Source organism: Prionailurus viverrinus, chromosome C1 (assembly GCF_022837055.1).
Source record: "Prionailurus viverrinus isolate Anna chromosome C1, UM_Priviv_1.0, whole genome shotgun sequence".
Taxonomy (NCBI): Eukaryota; Metazoa; Chordata; class Mammalia; order Carnivora; family Felidae; genus Prionailurus; species Prionailurus viverrinus.
The window spans coordinates 198,957,697-198,977,506 of record NC_062568.1 but is presented as its reverse complement, the minus strand read 5'-3'; the positions used below and the strand labels follow the sequence as shown (position 1 = coordinate 198,977,506).

The 19,810-nt window shown below is 52.9% G+C and overlaps 1 protein-coding gene across 3 annotated transcripts in view; it reads right to left on the bottom strand.

The window, feature by feature from the left end:
* Window positions 1-19,810, bottom strand: part of ECE1 (endothelin converting enzyme 1) — a 113,854-nt gene that overhangs the window by 54,870 nt on the left and 39,174 nt on the right. The window contains exons 1-2 of one of the 3 annotated variants that reach the window (XM_047869802.1): window positions 8,979-8,997; window positions 5,788-5,874 (exon numbers count right to left, since the gene is read on the bottom strand). In XM_047869802.1, coding sequence (XP_047725758.1) covers window positions 5,788-5,874 — 87 coding nt within the window. In that variant the 5' untranslated portion in view covers window positions 8,979-8,997. Of the gene's footprint in view, window positions 1-5,787; window positions 5,875-6,102; window positions 6,239-8,978; window positions 8,998-19,810 lie in introns of those variants that run through there. The other 2 variants (XM_047869800.1, XM_047869801.1) reach the window with 2 other exon arrangements.

Sequence of the window (19,810 nt, the reverse complement as noted above, 5' to 3'; positions counted from 1 at the left end):
GAGCGGGCCGACTTACCATCTGCAGGGAGAGCAACACCTTGGTGTGAGGAATATGGTGAAAGGGAGGGAAGGAGGCAAGAAAGGGAGGGAAGAAGATGAAAGGAACAGAGAGGAGGAGAAAAGAGTCATAAAAGTAGCCAACACTTGAGTTCTTTCCCTGTGCCTGGCTTCGTGCTGATTCTGTTTGGTTGCTGGATGAGGCTACTCTCTTTTCACAGCATCCTTAAGAGAAGGTACTATAGTAGCAGCTCCAGAAGAAACACAGGAAGTAGGGGAGGAGAGAGAACCGTGAAAGAAACCTCTCTGTCTCCAGAACCCGCAGCCTCAGCCCCACGGCCGCGCTGCCCCCGAGGAACATCAGTAGAGCCGAGCCTCATTGTTCAGCGTCAAGCAAACAGATGGTGCTCACTGCAAAAGTGAATCAAAATTAAGTCCGAATTAAATTACGAATGCAGTTCCAGGAAGAAATGGCAAACAGGAGTTGAAAATAGGATTTTTAACCTTTGTCATGTTCTTCGCTCAACTCACACTGAACTAGCTGAGGGCCTGCTGGTTTCCTGACAAGCCTCGTCTCTGAGGGCAGAAGGAATCCAGAGACACCCCTCTGGGGCAGAAGTCCCCCGGAGGCACCGCGCCCAGATCCAGGGGCCTCTCCAGGAGAAGCCGTCCAATTCCTGGAGCGGTGGACAGGGCCAGGCTGCGAGGCCCTTCTCTCTGAGCCCTGTGGTCCTCGCCCTGCCTCCTTCAGAGCATCCAGCAAGTTGAGGTCACAGCAAGGGGAGGACACAAGCGGTTTCTCACATTCCTTTTGGAAATGAGGGCAAGTTGATGACCGGAGCCGGTCTGCAGCGGCTCGGAGGCTGGGGGGATTTGAGTCAGGCAGCCCACTCCGTCTCGGGAGAGGTGACTGGGAGTGGCCATCAGCCAAGGAGCTGAGCTGCCAAAGCCTGGAAGATGGTGCTGAAAATTACTTTAAATGCTCAGCTCATGGGTGGGCTTAATATCCTATTTATTGTCACGGTGAGGCAGAGAGAGAAAACCGAAGGAAAAGGATGCCTTCAAAAGAGACAGGCGGAGAGGGAGACAGAGGAGGAAGGAGACAGGCAAAGCCAGAGAAACAGAGAGAGAGAGAAAGAGATTGAGCTGTCCAGCCTAGGGGTTCCCAGGGTTTCCACAGCCAAGGGAACAAAGCCCTAATGAGGGATAAATATTCGGTTACAGAAGGGAGTGCTTGGCTCACCTAGGCTTACAGCAAGAACGAGTTCTGCAGGCAAGGACGGGACCTGACTGCCTGGGGCCCAGGAGACCAGCCAGCGGGAGAAGGGGAGGGGAGTGGGGCAAAGCCTGGTTTTCAGAGGAAGCAGGGGGTCAGGAAAAGAGGCAGAGGTTCTTCCTGAGCCACTGCCAGGTCCCCCAGCGACCTGGGCTGTGCAGAGAGGCAAACAGGAGTCAGTCTGGCCAAGGGTTTGGCAGGGAGCCCATCCCCGCTGCAGCCCAAGAGCCTGGCCACCCCACGAGGGCTGGCAGGGTGACCGGACTGCCTGCTTCCAGCCAGTCTCTCAGAGCAGACAGACCATGACCAGTGAAGTTTTTATATAGAGGACTTCCAGCTGAGGCCATGGAGGCCAGCCCAGAGCAAAACTATAATGTCTTCTTGTCCTCCCACCTCTTCCCTGAGCCCTACCTGTCCCCTGCCTTCATGCCAGACTCTCTTCCAATGACTGATAGTAGCTTATCAGTAGCACCCCACAGTACCTGCTGTGGGGTGGAGGGCTCCTTCCATCTAAACAGGAACCAAAGTCTAGTTTTCAGAAGAAGCACGTTTCCAGCTCTCTTTTCTTCCCGGAAGGAACACCCAGCTACCAAAGGTGTGAGAAAAGGGGGGCGTCAAAGGTCCGCCTCGACTTTATCAAGACCCCTGCATGTATGTGTGTCTGTGTCGCTGGGCAGTCTCTGAACCTCCATCTCCTATCTTTAAAATGAGGAAGCTAGATGAGGTTCCAGGTCTGACCATCTCAAATTCTAGAAGAACTTGAAAGCCAGGAGTGTAAGGCCCAAATGGGGAGATGAGCCGAAATGACCTGCTGGTGAGCACAGAGGTCTTTATAAAGTACTGAGCGGGCTTGTGCCTGAAATGGCCCTCGAAGGACAGGCCTGTGTGTGGCGGGGAGAGAAAAATGAGAAAACCACCATTAAGAATTAAATATCTCAGCTTTCTCTTCTCTTGAAACAATTGATTTTTTACGAGCAACAGGATGGGTTTCACAGGCTTTGGTAACAGTCACGGCCACCGGCTCTCCAGTTTAGGCTGCAGGTATCACTTTAGCTATTTCCCTTTGAGTCACTGAAATGGTGTGTGCTGGGCTGCTGGGGAGGCCAGGCAGCCGGCCCGAGCAGAGCAGAGGCTCCAGAGAGCAGGGTGGTTATATTCAGGGCATCACTGAGATCTCATACGTGGTGAGTCACGATAATTCCGATAGCAACCCAGTCCATTTTCTGAGCACTATGCAAAATGCTTTCACTTACACTGTCTCATCCTAATCTTTGCAACAACTGTTGATAAATAATATTAACCCCATTTGACAAAAAAAAAAAAAAAAAAAAAAAAAGCTGTTTCCGTGAGTTGCTTTTAGGTCTCACAGCCCATAAGAGGCAAAGCTGAGGATCTGTCCTGGGGCCTATCCGGCTTTAAATTCGGCACTCAGTGGATCACAATTCACTGGGGCCTAAATGTGAGACAAAGGAAAAGAAAAACAGGTAGAACGGGGGTCCAGCTAAATTCAGTATTTGGTCACCATATTCAGTAATGAAGGGGTCAAGTTTCATTCAAGGTTTTCATTTGTTAGTATTGGTATAGATAACTTTGGTATTCTAGAATAATGGGCTTCAAAGTTGCGAAAAATCAAGTAGCTTATTTTTATAGCTGCCCATCAAAGAGGGAGAGTTGGGGGTGGGGGGACAGGGGCCATTTTTTAAATCTTAAACTTGAAGGAGCCGTTGCGTCTTTAGTCTCAGGGCATAGGAAATCATCCGAAAGGCTAAAGGGTGGTCGGTCACCTGCAATGTTAAAGTTACCAGGCTTATCTTCCAACCTTAGCAGATTGAGTAAATATATTTTCATCTACTGGTACCATGAGGCATTTTAGTTTTCAATGGCAGCATGTTTTGGAAGTTTTTAAACAACATAGAAAAATACTTATGAAGTGTCATTAAATGAAAAAAAAGCACAGTACAACATCGTGTACTCAGAGTGAGCTCAATTATGTTTAAAAATATATGCATGCAAATGTGGAAAACTAGAAGTAGTTATCTCCAAATGCTGGAATTACTGTTTCTTTTTAAGTCATATATATATATATATATATATATATATATATATATATATATATATATATGTTAGACTATTTGTTTTTAAGATTTTCTGCTTAAGTAATCTCTATACCCGGTGTGGGACTTGAACTCACAGCCCTGACATCAAGAGTTGCATGCTCCACCAACTGAGCCAGCCAGGCACCTCTACACTTAAATTTTGTTTGTTTGTTTGTTTGTTTTTTACAAATAAGCATGTAAAGTTTTTATATTGGGGGGGGGAACCCTAATGATTAAAAACAAAACTAATAGAAAACTCTGCTTTGTAAGCTGATCAAGTTCTTGATTCAAACATTGGCTAGTTCACACTTGCCTTGGGGAAGTCAAGGGGGTTCAAGAGAAGCCGGGTTGGGTACCCAAAGAAATGCCCCAAGTCCTTTCAACATTCTTGGCTTTTCCTGTATAAAAAGTAGACAATGCGCCCAGTTTGGCAGATTGGTGTAGGGACGGCAACACTGTACTCCATCCCACATGACAGCTCTATGACCACAGGAATGTCCCCAACCTCCACGAGACTCAGCTTCATCATCTGTAACATAGCCATGGGGCCCTTACCTCATATGTCGTAAAAACAATAGTCCGAGCAGGCCCCATAATAGGAATTACATTTACTTTGTCCAAATCCCATTTTACAGTTTCGTGATTAAGCAGCTCAGCCAAGACCATGAAACCCGGGACCCCAGCTTCCACTCTGCTAGGCAGCCTCGGGCAGATGAACATACTCTGTGACATGGAAAAGGCTCTACCTGTGGGGGCTACCTGTCCTAGTATGGTGATGACAACGCCACATATTATTTGGTGGTGAATTCTGAAATGTGTTTGTGCCGATATATTTAGAACCTTCTGGGCAATATGAGACCGAAAAGGTTGCCGATTAGATTCTGTTTTGATTTGTGAAGGGAAAAGCGCCTGCCACAGAAATTTAATTTCCTGCTGGATTTAGCCTCTCAAGAAGGGTCCCAGGGAAGAGGTTTTAGACAGACTGAGTTGATTTCTCACTCCCAGATTTCTAGCTCTTAGTGACTTAAGGCGAGTTGTATCCCCATTCAGAACCTGTTTCCTCATCTGTAAGTGGGAACAGTAATCCCCACATGTGGGTGGTCCTGAAAGTGAAGCGGGATGATGTAGGTAAGGGTGCCATATTCTAGCGGGCAGACCACTTGGAATCATGAGTTGGGATCTCCCTGGGCCTACTTAATTAACTGTAGGGAGGACTCCATCAATGCTGTTTCCCTTTATTGGTATTATTATTATTTTTCAAATCTTGAACATTATTATTATTTTTAAAAATTGTTAACATGTATTCATTTTTGAGAGACAGAGAGAGAGAGCATGAACGGGGAAGGGACAGAAAGAGGGAGACAGACTTCAGGCTCTGAGCTGTCAGCACAGAACCCAACGTGGGGCTCTAACTCAAGGACTGCAAGATCATGACCTGAGCTGAAGTCAAATGCTTAACCAGCTGAGCCACCCAGGCACCCCATTCCAGCTTCTAAGAGGTGTGAGTTTGCATGCACCCTAAGTTTGCCCCCGGGTGAATTGTGATTTGGTGGCAGCTCACTGCGTGGCCCCAACACGCTCCCCAATTCCTCCCTTGGTTAACCTGGCAGAAATCCTCGGACTGAGATGCCCTGCTCCTCTCTGCGAGCTGGCTTCCTAGGAGTCGGATCAAGGTCCCCCTGGGTGTCCCTGACACTTCCAACTCGTTCCCATCCACCCGCCTGGGTCCAAACCTCACCGGGGCTGAGGTCCTGTTCAACACTACCCCAGCTCAGCCCTGCAGGGAGAGAAGAGCAGCCACAAGGTAGGGAGGCGGTGGGCAGGTTTTGAGTCCCACAGGGGCAGACCGTGGGGAGGGGAGAAACTGGGTTTCGTGAGTGGGCTGCAAAGGGGAGGAAAGAGGAGGCAGAAGATGGGCTCCTCCCTGCAGGAAACGCAGGAAGTGAAGAATGGGGTCATGCCGACCAGAGAGGGTGACTAACCATCCTGGTTTGCGCAGGACTGAGGGGTTTCCAGGGACACAGGGCTTTCCGAGCCAAACCTGGGGCAGTTTTAAACTCTGCCATTATTGGACTATGTGACCCTGGGCAAGTTCCTCGGCACTCGGGGGCTGCCTTTTGTGTGAAAGGTAATCGGTCCAGTTCAGTTCCATAGGGTGCTGCAACTCTGCCAAGGGGTGGAAGTCCCACTAGCAGGTGGCAGGAGGATTTAGGGGCAGCCAGGGCTGGGGAGGGGACACGGGTGGAGGGAGCCCAGCACCTCCGGACCACTTCTGCCCCAGAAAGTCCTCTTCCCCACGGAGCCCAGAGCTGCCAGGGTGGCACGGCCCCCTCCCGGGCTGGCAGGGATGGGGGCGGGGGCGACAGCAGCGCGCATGCCCGGCTGCCTTGGGGGCTCGCAGCGGGCCAGGGCTCCTACCTGCAGGCCGTTCGGGTACACTTCGCCCTCGGACAGCGAGTCGACCAGGTCCTCCTCGTCCAGCGTGGCCCGCTTGTAGGTCGACATCTGCAAAGCCAAGTGCAGCACGGACTCCCTCAGCGCCTCCATGGCTCTCGCACGAATGGGGAGAATGGGGAAGCGGCCCGGCGCCACCGCGCGCCCCGCCCCGGCCGGCCGGGACACCGAGACCGGCCCAAGGACCGGCCTGCGGCGGGGGAGGGGGGTCCCGCCTCCCTCCGCCCCCTCCCCGCCCCCCCCTCCCCCCCATCCCGCTTATGCAACGCCGCGCCTCACCCCCAGCACCCACAGCGCCCGCAGCGCCCGCAGCGCTGCGGCCATCCGCTCCGCATCCTGCGCCCCGCGACGCTCAGTCCCCACCGCCAGGGAGCCCGGGCGACAGGCTGGCCGGGGTGGGCCGGGCTGCGGGGGCCCGGACGGCAACACGACACCTTGGCGGGCGGGGCCCGATCCGCGCGCGGTTCCCGGTTCCCTCCCTGGCCCCGCGGGGTGACCCGGGGTAGGTGGAGGTCCCCCACCGCCACCCCCTAGCAGGCAGGAAGAGGTCTCGGGGCAGCCCCTCCTCCTAGGAAACCTCAACTCTCCCTTCGGTAAAGTGGGTGGCGGATACGGGAGTCAAGTATGAGGAAAATGCCCCTAATTTGGATCACGACTGTCAACAGAGAGGTTCCACCCACCAGTGGCGCTTAGGTGCCTCAAGTAAGTCTCCCCATCAGAGATAGAAAGACGGGGCGGGGGGGGGGGGGGAGGGAAAGAGGGGGAATAAAAAAGACAGGTGTCTCCCCTCTCATTTCCCCCTTCCTCTAGCTCAGGGGCCTTATAAGCCAGAGAATTTCAGAAAACTCCAGACTTCGGAAGTCACAAGGAAGGTGACCCAGCCACTCCTCCCTCCACCTTCCCTGTCAGCAGTCCAGAGACTCAAGCTGGTGCTCCCTCCCCAGTCCCTGTGACCTGGGCTGGAAAAGTGGGCTCTCTCGGGTGTGGGTGCACTCAGGTAGGGACTCCAGGGGCTCCGTGCCTCCCACCTCAGAGAAGTCTAGCCGGCAAGTTTCCCAAAGGACCCTCCACTTCCAGTGAGACCTGGAGTCCCCTGCATTTGTCCATTTTTCAGCTTTCCACAATGCACGTCTGTTGATTCCCATTATTTGGTTCTCACAGCCACACGTGTGCACAGAATCTGGCTCCAATGGTGAGGTGACTGCCTAGGGTCACAGCAACAGCTCCTTGCAGTCTCCCACTTCTACTCTGGGCCTCTCAGCACCCAGAGTGAACCTTTAAAAGGAAATTCTGGGGGTGCCTGGGTGGCTCAGTTGGTAAGCGTCCAACTTCGGCTCAGGTCACGATCTCGCGGTTCATGAGTTCAAGCCCGGTGTCGGGCTCTGTGCTGACAGCTCAGAGCCTGGAGCCTGCTTCGGATTCTGTGTCTCCCTCTCTCTCTCTGCTCCCCACCCCCAACGCCCTCCCTCCCTGCTCATGTTCTGTCTCTCTCTCTCTCAAAAATGAATAAACATTAAAAAAAATTAAAAGGAAATTCTGATCTCGCTATGCCCTTGTTTGAAACTCTGCAAGGGCAGTCCCTTTACCAGTCCCCCACGGCCCCCGGGGCCACCCCTGACCCTCGTCTCATGCTGCTCCCCACCTCACTCACTAGGCCCCAACTTCTTTGGCCTTCACGCAGTTCCTCAGATTCTCAAGTTTCTCTCCTCTCCCAAGATCTTTACGGATGCTGTTCCCTCTATCTGGAACATTCTTTACTCATCTCTACTCCTCCCGTGACCAGTCCCTGCTTCAGACCTCAGCTTAAACTGTCACCTCGCCCAGTGTCCTAACCACTCTTAAGTAGCCCCTCAAATTCTCTTCCACGTACCACTTCTTTTCCCTTTATACTATTTACTGCAGCCCTGTTGTCATCAGCATCATTATTTTTTTTTTAATTATTTTTTTTTTCAACGTTTATTTATTTTTGGGACAGAGAGAGACAGAGCATGAACGGGGGAGGGGCAGAGAGAGAGGGAGACACAGAATCTGAAACAGGCTCCAGGCTCGGAGCCATCAGCCCAGAGCCCGAGGCGGGGCTCGAACTCACGGACCGCGAGATCGTGACCTGGCTGAAGTCGGACGCTCAACCGACTGCGCCACCCAGGCGCCCCAGCATCATTATTTTTTTTTTTGCATCGATCCCTCCCTTCCCACCACAAGCATCATGAGCCTGGGACGCTGTTTGGCACAGAGAATCCCCATCACCTCGCATACAGTAGATGCTCGGTAGACAGTTCAAATCGATAGTAGAACAAGTACAGGGGAAGTGAAAATTACTCTGGGGCAGTGCCCTGAAGTTCCTGACAATCTAATTTTGCAACATCTAAGGATAAAGGGAACATATCTAATGGGCACAGGCCCTGGGGGGAGGCAGGGTGCATGGGAAGAATTTTAATTCTGGAATCTTCTGCCCTGCTCCCACTGGGTGGAGGAGTTCCCGTTACCCACTGGAGACAGAGAGAAAGGACTCCCGCGCTTCTTCACTTCACGCTGGATTACAGCTGGACTTTTTCTGAAACGAGGACACTCGGTCACATTAAGTAACAAGTGTCAACCGCCCAAGGAAAAGACCCTTGAAAAACAAGTTCAATTCACCACACAGCCGGGCACAGCAGCGAATGTTTCATCCATCATCTCATTTAAGCCTCTGGCCCTTCCCTCTGAGTATTACTGGCCCCTTGTACAGAGCCTGAAACTGAGGCTCAGGCAAGTAACTTGCCTGGGTGCAGAGAGGCAGTGGCTCCTCCTTCTTCTGTCTCATTTCAGAGATCACCCCTTCTGGGAAGCTCTCCTCACCACCCTCCAGACAAGGGAGCCTCTGGCCCCCTGCTCAGTGTCCCCCCCCCACCCCAGGCCCCCACCCCGTGCTTCCTTCTGTTGAAGCCCACAGCACTCTAAACGAGAGAACCTTGAAGTGGGGGCCAGGGCTCCTCAGGTCCCGTACCCCCCCCCGGGGCCTAGGCCGCAGCCGGGGTCTCCGTGGGTGTTGGAGCGAAGGTAGGAGGCAAAGGAGGGAGGCTGGAAACCCATCCCAGGGGCCAAGGCCAGGCCACGGGGGCCGGCCGTCCCACTGCAGCCCGTTTGTGGATGGATGATGAACACAGCTCACATACCTCCCAAGCAGAAACCCGCTCAGATGGAGACTTGTTTATGTTCCAGTGCACAAAAGCTGAGGTGCCCCTCCTAAAACGCCTGCCTCAGACGTGGGAATGGCTTGGCTGGCTCGGTGAGGAGCACAGAGGCTCCAGTCAGTGAGTGAGCGACACTCCCAACAACAATGGCAGCCGTATGTTTTTCCCCACCCAGAGCCGGAAGGGGCCTTCCCTTCACGGTCTTGTTGGGTCCCCACAACTACCTGGAGCCTCAGCCTCGGCAGGTATCACTTCCATGTTATAGGAGAAGTGAGAGGCCAGAGGGAGCGGAGGCCCTGGGCAGGGAGAAAACAGCACCTGCTCTGTGCTGCACAAAAAATGCGCCTCTCCTGACCCCTAGATGCCCTGCTGGGGGCGGGGGCGGGGAACCATCACCTCCACTTTCCCAGTGAGAAGACTGAGGATTAGGGAGGAGGCGGGATGTGACAGTCCCCTCCCCAGCCGCCCAGGTGGCCCAGGTGGCCCAGGTTGCCCCGGCTGCAGAGTGAGATGCCTCAGCTCATGCTGCCGCCTCCAGGAACCCCAGCCTCACGGCTAGTAAGGCCCTGCACCTGGCCCTGTGCTCCTAGTCCTGTGCTCCCTGTGGAAGGGGGAGCTGCTCCTTCAGGTGGGGCCCTCACGGAGTGGAGTCCAGGCCCCAAGCAGGGTGGCCGTGCTTATTCTGTCTCATTGCAGGTGTCCCGCCCCACCCCATGAGCTTCCGGGAAAGGAGAAGAACACAACCGCTTTGCAGGGAGTCGGCCTTGATCTGCTTTTCCTCACCGGGCCCCTCAGTGTTCACGAGAAGGGCTCGGTGGAGACCAAGTACAGAGGAGTGGGGACCACAGCTCGTCCCCAGGCCCGCAGCTGCACACAGAAGGTGATGAAAGCCAGAGGCGTGGGTGCTGGTGTCCCGCTCTGGAAACCCCACCCTGGGGTGAACAGAAATGAGGAATTTTGGAGAACTCTCACGTTTCTGACAACAAAGGCCTCTGGCCCAGTGACACACGGGTGTGATCCTGCGTGCTGTGACTGCGTTAGTCACTCAGATGGTTCTGTGGTTGGTTTGCCCAAGGCGGGGAATCTTCAAGGAGACTTGGAGTGTGTCAGAGGCAGGAAGAGCAGTCGCGAGTGACATTCCGAGGCCTGCGACTCCTTGGCCACACCCTCCAAGCTGTTTTCGTGTTGTTTCTAAGCCTTGGCTCCGTCAGTTCCTGCCTCGGGGGCTCATAATTGGCTGGGATCCGTGCTGTCCTTATATGTCATCTAATACACACTTGCACTGTGTGTTAGTTCAATACTGTTATTTAACAGACACAACCACAGAGTGGGTAAGAGCTCTAGATCTGCACCTGTGCTCTGGATTCCCAGGGACAGCCTCTCTGTGCCTCAGTCGCTCATCTGGAAAGTGGGGGTGATGATTGTAATCCCTCTCTCGCAGGACTGCTGTCATACACATTTAAGTGAGTTGACTTAGAGCGGGCTGGGCACACAGCATGTGCTCACTAAGTGTGAATTGCCCTTATTTACTTCTTCATTACTTACAAAACATGAGGGCTGCAAACTTCCCCTTGACCCCCACCACCGAAAGAACAAACGCTGAACTCCTCCCTCTCCAGGTCCATCCTCCATATGCCCCTCAGGTGAGCGGTTGTCCCCTAACCCTGACCCAGCCCTGCAGGCGTTGACCACCCACAGGAGTCCATCGAGTCCTTGACGCAGGTCAGGCCTGTGCTGCAAGCTGAGGGGGCAGCTCCCGGTAGGACTTGGTCCCACCCCCGAGGGACCAGCAGCTGATATCTCCTCTCCCAAGACTGGGCCCCCTCCCAACCAGTGCTCTCCATCTCTGGTCAATCTCCTCTGACATCTGGTCCTCCCTGCCTCCTTCTCTGTGGTGTGCCCCCCCCCCCCCCCCCCCACCAAGTGGCAACTGCACTGATGTTCAGGCCTTGTCTGGGCATCTCTATCCCTGGGATGGAGAGGACCTGGGGGAGTGGGCAACAATCATCTTACTACTTTCCATCCCCAGTACCTAGAACATAACCTGGTATAGAGATAACCGGTTAAATTTTTTTTTAAGTTTATTTATTTTGAGAGAGAGAGAGAGCGCAGGGGAGGGGCAGAGAGAGACGGAGAGAGAGAGAGAATCCCAAGCAGACGTGGGGCTTGATTCCGCCAACTGTGAGGTCATGACCTGAGCTGAAATCAAGAGTCAGATGCTCAACCCTGAGCCACCCAGGCGCCCAGATAATTGGTTAATTTGTATCCTGGATTTTCACAAGGGCATAAGCATCTGTGACCGCAACAAAGAAGAAAGAGTAGAGTTTAGTTGCTTGATGACAATCAAGTAAAATCAAACAGAACAGTTATGGGCACGAACAAGACAGTGAAAATAGGACTGTCCCTCCTGAAGACGATGCTACATGACGTTTATTACTATTGTATCATCTATTACACTGGTTGGTCTTTTACAGGAGAAACTTCCATATGATTAATCTCTTTTTAAATTTACCACAAAGTTCTTGAAGGAATGAACAGCTTCTTTGCTTTTTGATAATAGGAATCATAGCAATTGTCCCAGACCCTTTTTTGCCTTGGCTGCCAGGAAGCTGACCGGCAAATCAGAAACTCAGCTATGGGTACTTTCCTGGTCTTTACGTTCAGCTTCTTCCTTGTCCACATTTTTCAGTCTGTTTTCTCTGCTCCTGGTTTTCCATTTCTATTGTATAGCATTTTATTGAATGAGTTTTAGTCATAATCCATCATGAATTCTTTGTGGAATAAAGTGAATTATAAACAACCTGATTCAGGAACACCCCTTCCCTCATCCAAGCTGCGGGGAACACAGTTTCAAGAACTTTCTTCTTCTTCTTTTTTTTATAATTTTTAAAAATGTTTATTTATTTATTTTGAGAGAGAGCATGCATGCGAGTGGGGGAGGGGCAGAGAAAGAGGGAGAGAGAGGATCCCAAGTGGGATCCACACTTCCTCATAGAGCCCAATGTGGGGCTTGATCCCATGAACCATGAGATCATGACCCGAGCTGAAACCCAGAGTCAGATGCTTAACCGACTGAGCCACCCAGGCACCCCAAGGAACTTTTTCAACAGTGTGGGTGAGGCAGCCAACACAGACCTGGGCCCAATCCCAGGTTCCTGAGCTCATTTCCCCTTTTGGACCTCAGTTTCCTCATCTGTAAAAAAGGGTTGTTGTGAACTGCCTGGCGTGTAAGCATCATATCCCATCCCCAAGCGAATTCACCTCATACCTGCTCCTCTTTATTTTTCTTCACCACTTTTCCATTTACTTCTGCCTTCGCCCATGTTTCTGATCGCAACCGTAGTTCAGCCAACACTGGCCCTACTTTAGCTGTGCTGCTGTAGTCAGGACAAAAATAACCAACTTCCTGCTGATCAAGGTTAACATCGGTGGTAAGTCCAGCGTGACAGTAGGCACTCTTGATACGTGATGGGAGGGGTACTTTACCTCTGTGTCCTTCCTCCCCAGGGCATATTATTGCCAGTCTAATAAGGAGAAAAACATCAGACAAATACCAACTAAGAAACATTCTACGAAATACCTGACCGTACTCCTCAAAACCGTCAAGGTCAAGGCAGCTGTCAAGAAACAAGGCAAGTCCGAGAAACTGTCACAGCCGAGAGGAGTTAAGGAGCCATGACTCCTGAATGTATTGGGGTGGGGATCCGAGAACAGAAAAGGGACATTAGTAAACGAGAGAAATCTGAATGAGGTACAGACTTCAGCTGGTAATAATGCATCAATATTGCAGTGTAAGCAACCATTTTCTCAAAAATGCTATAAATCTAAACTGTTCTAAAATGAAATATTTTTCAAATGTTTATTTGTTTTTGAGAGAGAGAGAGAGAGAGAGAGAGAGAGAGAGAGAGAGAGAGAGATGCAGAGAGTGTGAGCACGGTAGGGGCAGAGAGAGAAGGAGAGAGAGAATCCCAAGCAGGCTCTGTGCTGTCAGCACAGAGCCTGAGGTGGGGCTTGAACTCTGAACTGTGAGATCATGACCTGAGCCGAAATCAAGAGTTGGGTGCCTAACTGACTGAGCCAGCCAGGTGCCCCAAAATGTTTATTTTTTTAAAAAACCACAACTGCTGCCCTCTAAAACAGAAAATGGAGTCATGGACATGGACACAAGCCCAGCACTGCCCAGTTCTCAAGGCTCTGTTATATCCTTATCTTATATGTATCTCATGAGCACCCTGCAGAATAAGCCCTGGGACCCCCATTTTACAGATGTAGAAACCGAGGCCAGAGAAAGGAAGCAGCTTGCCAGTTGGTGACAGAACTGGGACTTGAACCCAGATCTTCCTGACCCTCTCACGGCCTCTTCCTCTCTTCTTGGGCCACCTTCCTGGGGCCTGGCTCCCTAGGCCGACCTCCTTTGGAGACCACAGGCTGCCCTGGTTGTGTTCTGAGACAGAGGGATGATATAAGTGGCAGTGGAGGTTGGGGAAGGAGACTTCACTTGGTGCTGGAGGCCAGACATGGAAAGGTAGACAGGAGCTGGAGGCAGGGGAGGCCTACAGGTGCGACTCTGCAACAGACAGGAGGCCGAGGGTACAGAATGTACATGGGAGACCAAGGCTGCTCACCGCCTCCTCAGAGGAGGTAGCAGCCCTAACAGCCCATGAGTCAATTGCCCTGGTCTGGATTGAGTCGCAGGCCGAGCTCCCCTAATGTGCTGGCAGAGGAGACGTGCCTACACATGTAGGGAGCTGGAAAACACTCTCCTACTTGGCCCCACGTTGACTCACCTGCCTGGGGGCCCTGGGAGGCACTCAGAATCTACCTGGTGCTGCCAACCAACCGCCTGAGTGCTGGTGAGGAGGCTAGCCCACGCCCAAGCCCCAGAGCTGGCCGGTAACCTCCTCCCTCCTCCCTGACACGGGCCGCACATTACACTGCTGACCGAGGTACGTGGCCTCTCTCCACCCGTGCACGGGACAGCTTCCGTCTGTCACCTCTGCCCCTTTGGGGGTGGGGGGCTTGGGTCTGCCCCTCCTCCCCCTGGAAGCCTTCCCTGGCTGGCCCCTTAACCAGCTTGATCTCTGTTTATCACTCCCCCCAGTGTCTCCTCTCCCAGCTGGCTCCAAGCCGAACTTTCTAAACTAACTGATATGCTCCAGTCAGCCTCCTCCTTCACAGGTTGGCTCTCTGGAACTGGCAGAAAAAAAACAGAGGCCTTGGCCTGGCTTTCAACCTCCCCTCCCTGCTGGGGTCTGGCTCCTGGTTCCTTCTGAGCTTCTTTCTTACCAGTCCCCCCTCACATACTCGAATCTCAGTAAAACATGTACGGTCAGTCCCCTAAACACACTGTGCTTCCTGCTGCCAGGCCTCTGCATAGCCACTGCCCTCTGCCTGCCAGGCCTCTCCTCTCTCTCATTCCCCCTTCCTCCCCACCAACTCTTCAGCTCACATGCATCTTCCTCCAGGCAGCCTTCTCGGACTTCACCGTGACCTCTCCTCTGTGCTCCCCAGCAGCACCCTGCATGACCTTCTAATATCTCATCCCAACATAGTGACTGGCAGCCAAGGGCAGCTGTGTGACCTTCACAAAGTCATGCCACTTCCTTTCTGTGGGTTTCTCGTCTATTAAGTGGAGATGATGACGGTACCTGCCCCATAGGGTCTTTATACATATCAACTCAAATGAGACACAGAAAGTCCTCCGTCCAGTGCTTGCAGAGAGGCAGCTCGGTAAACATGAGCGTGGGTGGCTGGTGGGTGGGTTCAGAAAGCCCTGAACCCCGTCATACTGAGAATGACAGGAGACGGGAAGGGAAGCAACAGTTAGAAGGACCTATGACATGCCAGGTGCCGGGCCTGGCACTTGCTGGCACACAGTACGTCCTTGACTCTTCCCCACTGCACAGTGCAGAACAACTGTGACGTGGGGAGGGAACACGCTCAGAGCCCTACACCTGGTAAATAACGAAGCTCAGAGTGCAGCCCAGCTGTATCGATGCCCAGAGCTTATGGTTTCGCCATGACAACACGTAAGATGGCAGCCCCAACCTGCTCCATCCTTCCCGCCACAGGCCTCACCTCTCGGCTGGGTTAACGGGCCAGCTCACTCACTCCCATCTTCTCTAAGCACCAAGGTCAAAACAGACCAGAACCTTGCAGCTGGCCCTAAGCTGCGCAGGGTGACCAGTCTGGGTAAGTCCCAAGCCGAGGAGACCCAGTGTGCCTGAACAATTTGCTGATCTCATCACATAAAGCTTAGGACAAAGTTAATCCGTCTCACTTAATGATATTTGTAATGGTAATGACGGAGCTGTCTCATAATTAGGCTCAACCAGGAAGCAGCTCGTGGAAATGGCTGTAATTAGTATCTGTGTTACAGAGGTGGGTAGTGAGGGCAGGGAAGAGGGAGGGGGAAGAAGGTGGGGCTGGAAGTTTTGGGGACTCCTTGGATCCATGAACTGAGGGTGGTCGGGGCCCTCACAGTTGTGCCAGACCCCGTGCCAACCAACTCAGGTGAATGATCCTGTTTAACATTCATGATAACAGGCCCCCATTCTCTGTGATGTGGCCCCCATTCTCCCTTTTCTAAAGCGAGGAAACAGGCTCAGAGAGGTCCATTCACTTGTCCAAGGTCACACAGCCAGGGAAGAACACAGCCAAGGTTCACACAGGGCTGCTCATCTCCCCATCCGGCCCAGGTGGTGTTCTAGACAGTAGGCTTGGGTGTGGGCTGGGAGGCAGGAGATCTACATTGTGGCCCCAAGTCGGATGCTGACTTCCCCTCAGGACACAAACAGGGTGTGCCTGTCAAGCTGGGCATGGCTGAAAGCATGGACTTGGGAGCTGGGTTCCTTGGATTCTAATGTTGGGGCAAACCACTTTGCCATCTGAACCTCAGTGTCCTCATCTGTGAAATGGAGACAAAAGTGTTGCCCTCAAAGGGGTGGGAGGGTTCATCAAGCTAAGAAACCTAGAACAGTGCCTGAATATTTTTATTACCTATGGGGAAAGCATGGGCTTTGAAGTCGGTTTTTCCACCTGTAAAATGGGGAGGCAGTTTGCTAGATTAGAACGGTGGTTCACAAGCACATATATTTTTAACCCCATAGAGCCCTTTATTTTGAAGAGTTAACATTGCCAGGTGCCGGGGTGGCTCAGTCGGTGAGGCATTCGACTTGATTTTGGCTCAGGTCATGATCTCATGGTTCACGAGTTGGAGCCCTGCATCAAGCTCTGCGCTGACAGTGCGGAGCCTGCTTGGGATTCTCTCTCTCCCTCTCCCTCTCTGCTCCTCTCCCCATGTGCCCATGCACACAGGCACACTCTCTTTCTCTCTCAAAATAAAGAAATGAACTTAAAATAAATTAATTAAAAGGTTGCCATGGCAACCCAACCCAAACTACAAACGAGATCTACGCGGAGTTGCCACTTACGTTCAATGATCCCCTATCTTGACCCCAAACTGGCTTCCTCAAGGGCTCCACGGGGTGGATTTTGAAAATCACTCATTTATATTTCTTTCTGAGAACTACTGGCTCTAAAGCTCTGAGATCGAAGATGATGTGGATACAGGAAGTGGTGGCCTGGGGCTCGGGTGGTGTTTGCCCCGCGGGGTGGGCACATGGGGGCTGTGGGGCAGGCCGGGCCGTGCCCACAGTGGAGCTCACAGGGACCTGGCGCCTGCCACCATTCAAGCCGATAGCTGTCTCCCCCAGTGGAGGCTGGGAGACAAGGGGAAGGGGCGCCTGAGTGGAGCATGTGACTCTTCAACTCTTGATCTCAGGGTTGTGAGTTTGAGCCCCATGTTCGGTGTAGAGATCACTTAAAAATAAAATCTTTAAAAAAAAAAGAAGAAGAAGAAGGAAACAGCCCTGGACCCACATTCCAGCCCAGCCATGTGGCCTCCAGCAGGTCACAGCACCTGTCTGGGCCTCACTGTCCTCAACTGGAAGACACGAAATGATAACACCATTCTCATCTGGTGACATCAGGCCAGAACTGAATCATGCGCATGTAAAGCCTTTGCAATTGTGAAAGACTGCCCCAAATTGACCCTTTTTGCTGATTTCTAGTAGATTATTTTCTCTTCCTAGGAGCACAGAGTCTGGAGCCAGACTGCACAGGGTCAAGTCTCAACTCCACCACGTACTGGCTGAGTCCCCAGGGTTCAGATACTGAGCCTGTTTCCCCCTGTGTAAAATGACAACATAAGGGCCTTAGCATAGTGCCTGACAAACAGCAAGTGCTCAGCAAGTGTTGGCAGCTCTTGAGTCTGAGGAATAACTAAAGACAAACTTGCTCGCTAGCGCCCTCATCCAGTGTAGACACAGCTGAAGAAGGGTGAGGGACTCCTGATCCTCTGAAGCACGCAGCTTCAGACGCAGCAGTTGGCAGGTTTTGGTTCTGTGCTCAAGCACGGATCAAGCTAGACTGGGGATCTGTCTGTCCTTTGACTTTAAAAGTCCAGTTCGACTCAATAGCTGTTTCCCAGCGGTTCCGCGGTACCTGTTTACTGAGTACCTAACATATGCCAGGCCCCCACCACAACCCTGCGTGGTGGGGGTAGCACTGTCCCCATTTGACAGATGAGGAAACTGAGGCTCAGAGAAGTGACGTGACCGCCCCAAGGCCAGGCTGCCCCTTCCCAATGCATGGGATGTGGAGCCAGGCCCAGAGGTCTCCCCTGGTGTGGAGCCTGCCAGAAGGCTTGTGAAGGCCTGGGGTATCAGCCCATGTGACTTGCTGCTCTGGTGGGAGGTGGCATTCTCAGAGTGAGGACACCCAACCAGCACACGTCTTATGCAGGAAACCACCTTACCCAGAGGAGAACCAGCAGCCCGAGAGGCTGGGCCATGTCACCTCCTCCGAGAGGTCCTCCTTAGCCAGTCCTGCCACCTCATCCCTGCTCTGGCCCATGGCCCACAGCCCTTTGCTGTGCACCAGAATGATGTGAAGCACCCTACATACATCACTCATTTACTCCTGCCAATGACTTTCTACCTCTCTGAGCCTGGCTTTCTCACTGGTAAAATGGGGGACATAAGATAAGAACACATACCTTGGGGCGCCTGGGTGGCTCAGTCGGTTAAGTGTCCGACTTTGGCTCAGGTCATGATCTCTCGGTTTGTGGGGTCGAGGCCCTCGTCGGGCTCTCTGCTGTTAGGGCAGAGCCTGCTTTGGATTCTCTCCCTTTCTCGCTGCCCCTCCCCCACGTGTGTGTGTGTGTGTGCGCGCGCGCGCGTGCTCTCTCTCTCTCTCTCTCTCTCTCTGTGTCTCAGAAATAACCATTAAAAAGAAAAAGAATACATATCTCAAAGGTGGGTGTGAAGATCAAATTGGGAAAAAACAAACAAACAAAAACAATGGCAAATGCTTATTTATCACTTACTTCAGGCCAGCCTGGTTCAGTGACACACACAACAGACAGGAGGGTCTGGCCTGTCCCTGCCCTTCCCGTCAAGCTTCTGGGACACTTGCCTGCCAGGGACCACAGACCCTCTTTCCCCACCACACCAAGTCCTGAGGGATAGGACCAAACGGAGCACAAAGAGCACTGGAGTAGAAAGAAGCCAGTCCGGGTTTGGCTCCTGGCTGTGCCCTCTCTGGGCCTCAGGTTCCTCTTGTGCCCCCCGCCTCCCCAAGGTGGGAGGGGATGACACAAACGCAGCACTGTTTTGCCTGACGATTCTTATCTTCCTTCCCCAAGTGATAGGCTTGTCTGGACGATGATGTGCTGAAAGGAGGCCAGGGCAGGGGCGGGGCGGGGGGGGGGGGGCATGGGTGCGCCGTCCAGGATGCTCCTGCCACCAGCTCCCCAGGGCGCAGCAGCCTGGCCTGGCCGTAGGCTCCCCTGGCTGATTCTTCCCTTCTCCCCTGCCCCACCCCCCAGCCTGGGCTCTCCCCCTGCCGGGTTCCTGCTACTTCTGCCCCCACTTGCCCAGCGCTCCCTGGCAGCCTCATCAAGGGGCAGCCAGCCTTCTATCTTCCCAACCCCGCCCCTGGCTGCTTTCCCGGCACTTCCTGAAATCGGGACTCCACCAACTGACAGCCAAGGTGTCTGAACTTGAAAACTGCCCGTGCCAGGGCAGTCCTGGCAGGCGGGGCCGAGGTGCACTCTCACTGCCTGTCCAGGGTGGCCAGCGACGCCGCACCCCAAGTGGTGTGCCCGCCCCTGGCGGCCTCTCCCCTGCACCCTGCCTCCCGAGGGGAATGTGGGTGGTGGTGAGGAGCGCAGACTTGGGAATCAGCCAGGGGTCAAAGCCCAGCCAAGTCCTCACTCTCTGTAACCCTGGGCAGGTCCCTTAATCCCTCCCTATGGTGCAGCTTACTCATCTGTAAAATGGATTTATTAATAAATTGTTAGGGGGGGTTAGATGACTTAATAACATCAAGCACTTAGGAAAGGACCTCAAACAAAGGAATCACTTAACAAATATCAGCTATTACTATTACTAACATGCTGATTAGCCCGAGGCAGGACTCACAACACGGGAAGCCCACGGGTCTGGCCCACAGATGTGAATTATTCGGCCTGCGGTGCAGTACAAGGTTTTGAAATACCAACATTTAGGAGACTTTACATGAAAATCAGCATTTTCAGCTTTCCCCTGGAGCCGAGGAGTGGCTGCCCCCTTGTCACAGGCCACGAGTTCCCAGGACACCACAGCCCTCCCACCCCACCCCTTCCCGGCTCCTCTGCAATGTGGCCCGGGGTCAGCTGCCCCTTGTCATCATGCTAGTGCTCTGTTTTTTGTAACGAAGAGAAAGAGAAGAATTTCTTGTACCCTTGTCTTAGTCAAAAGTGGGAAAATACC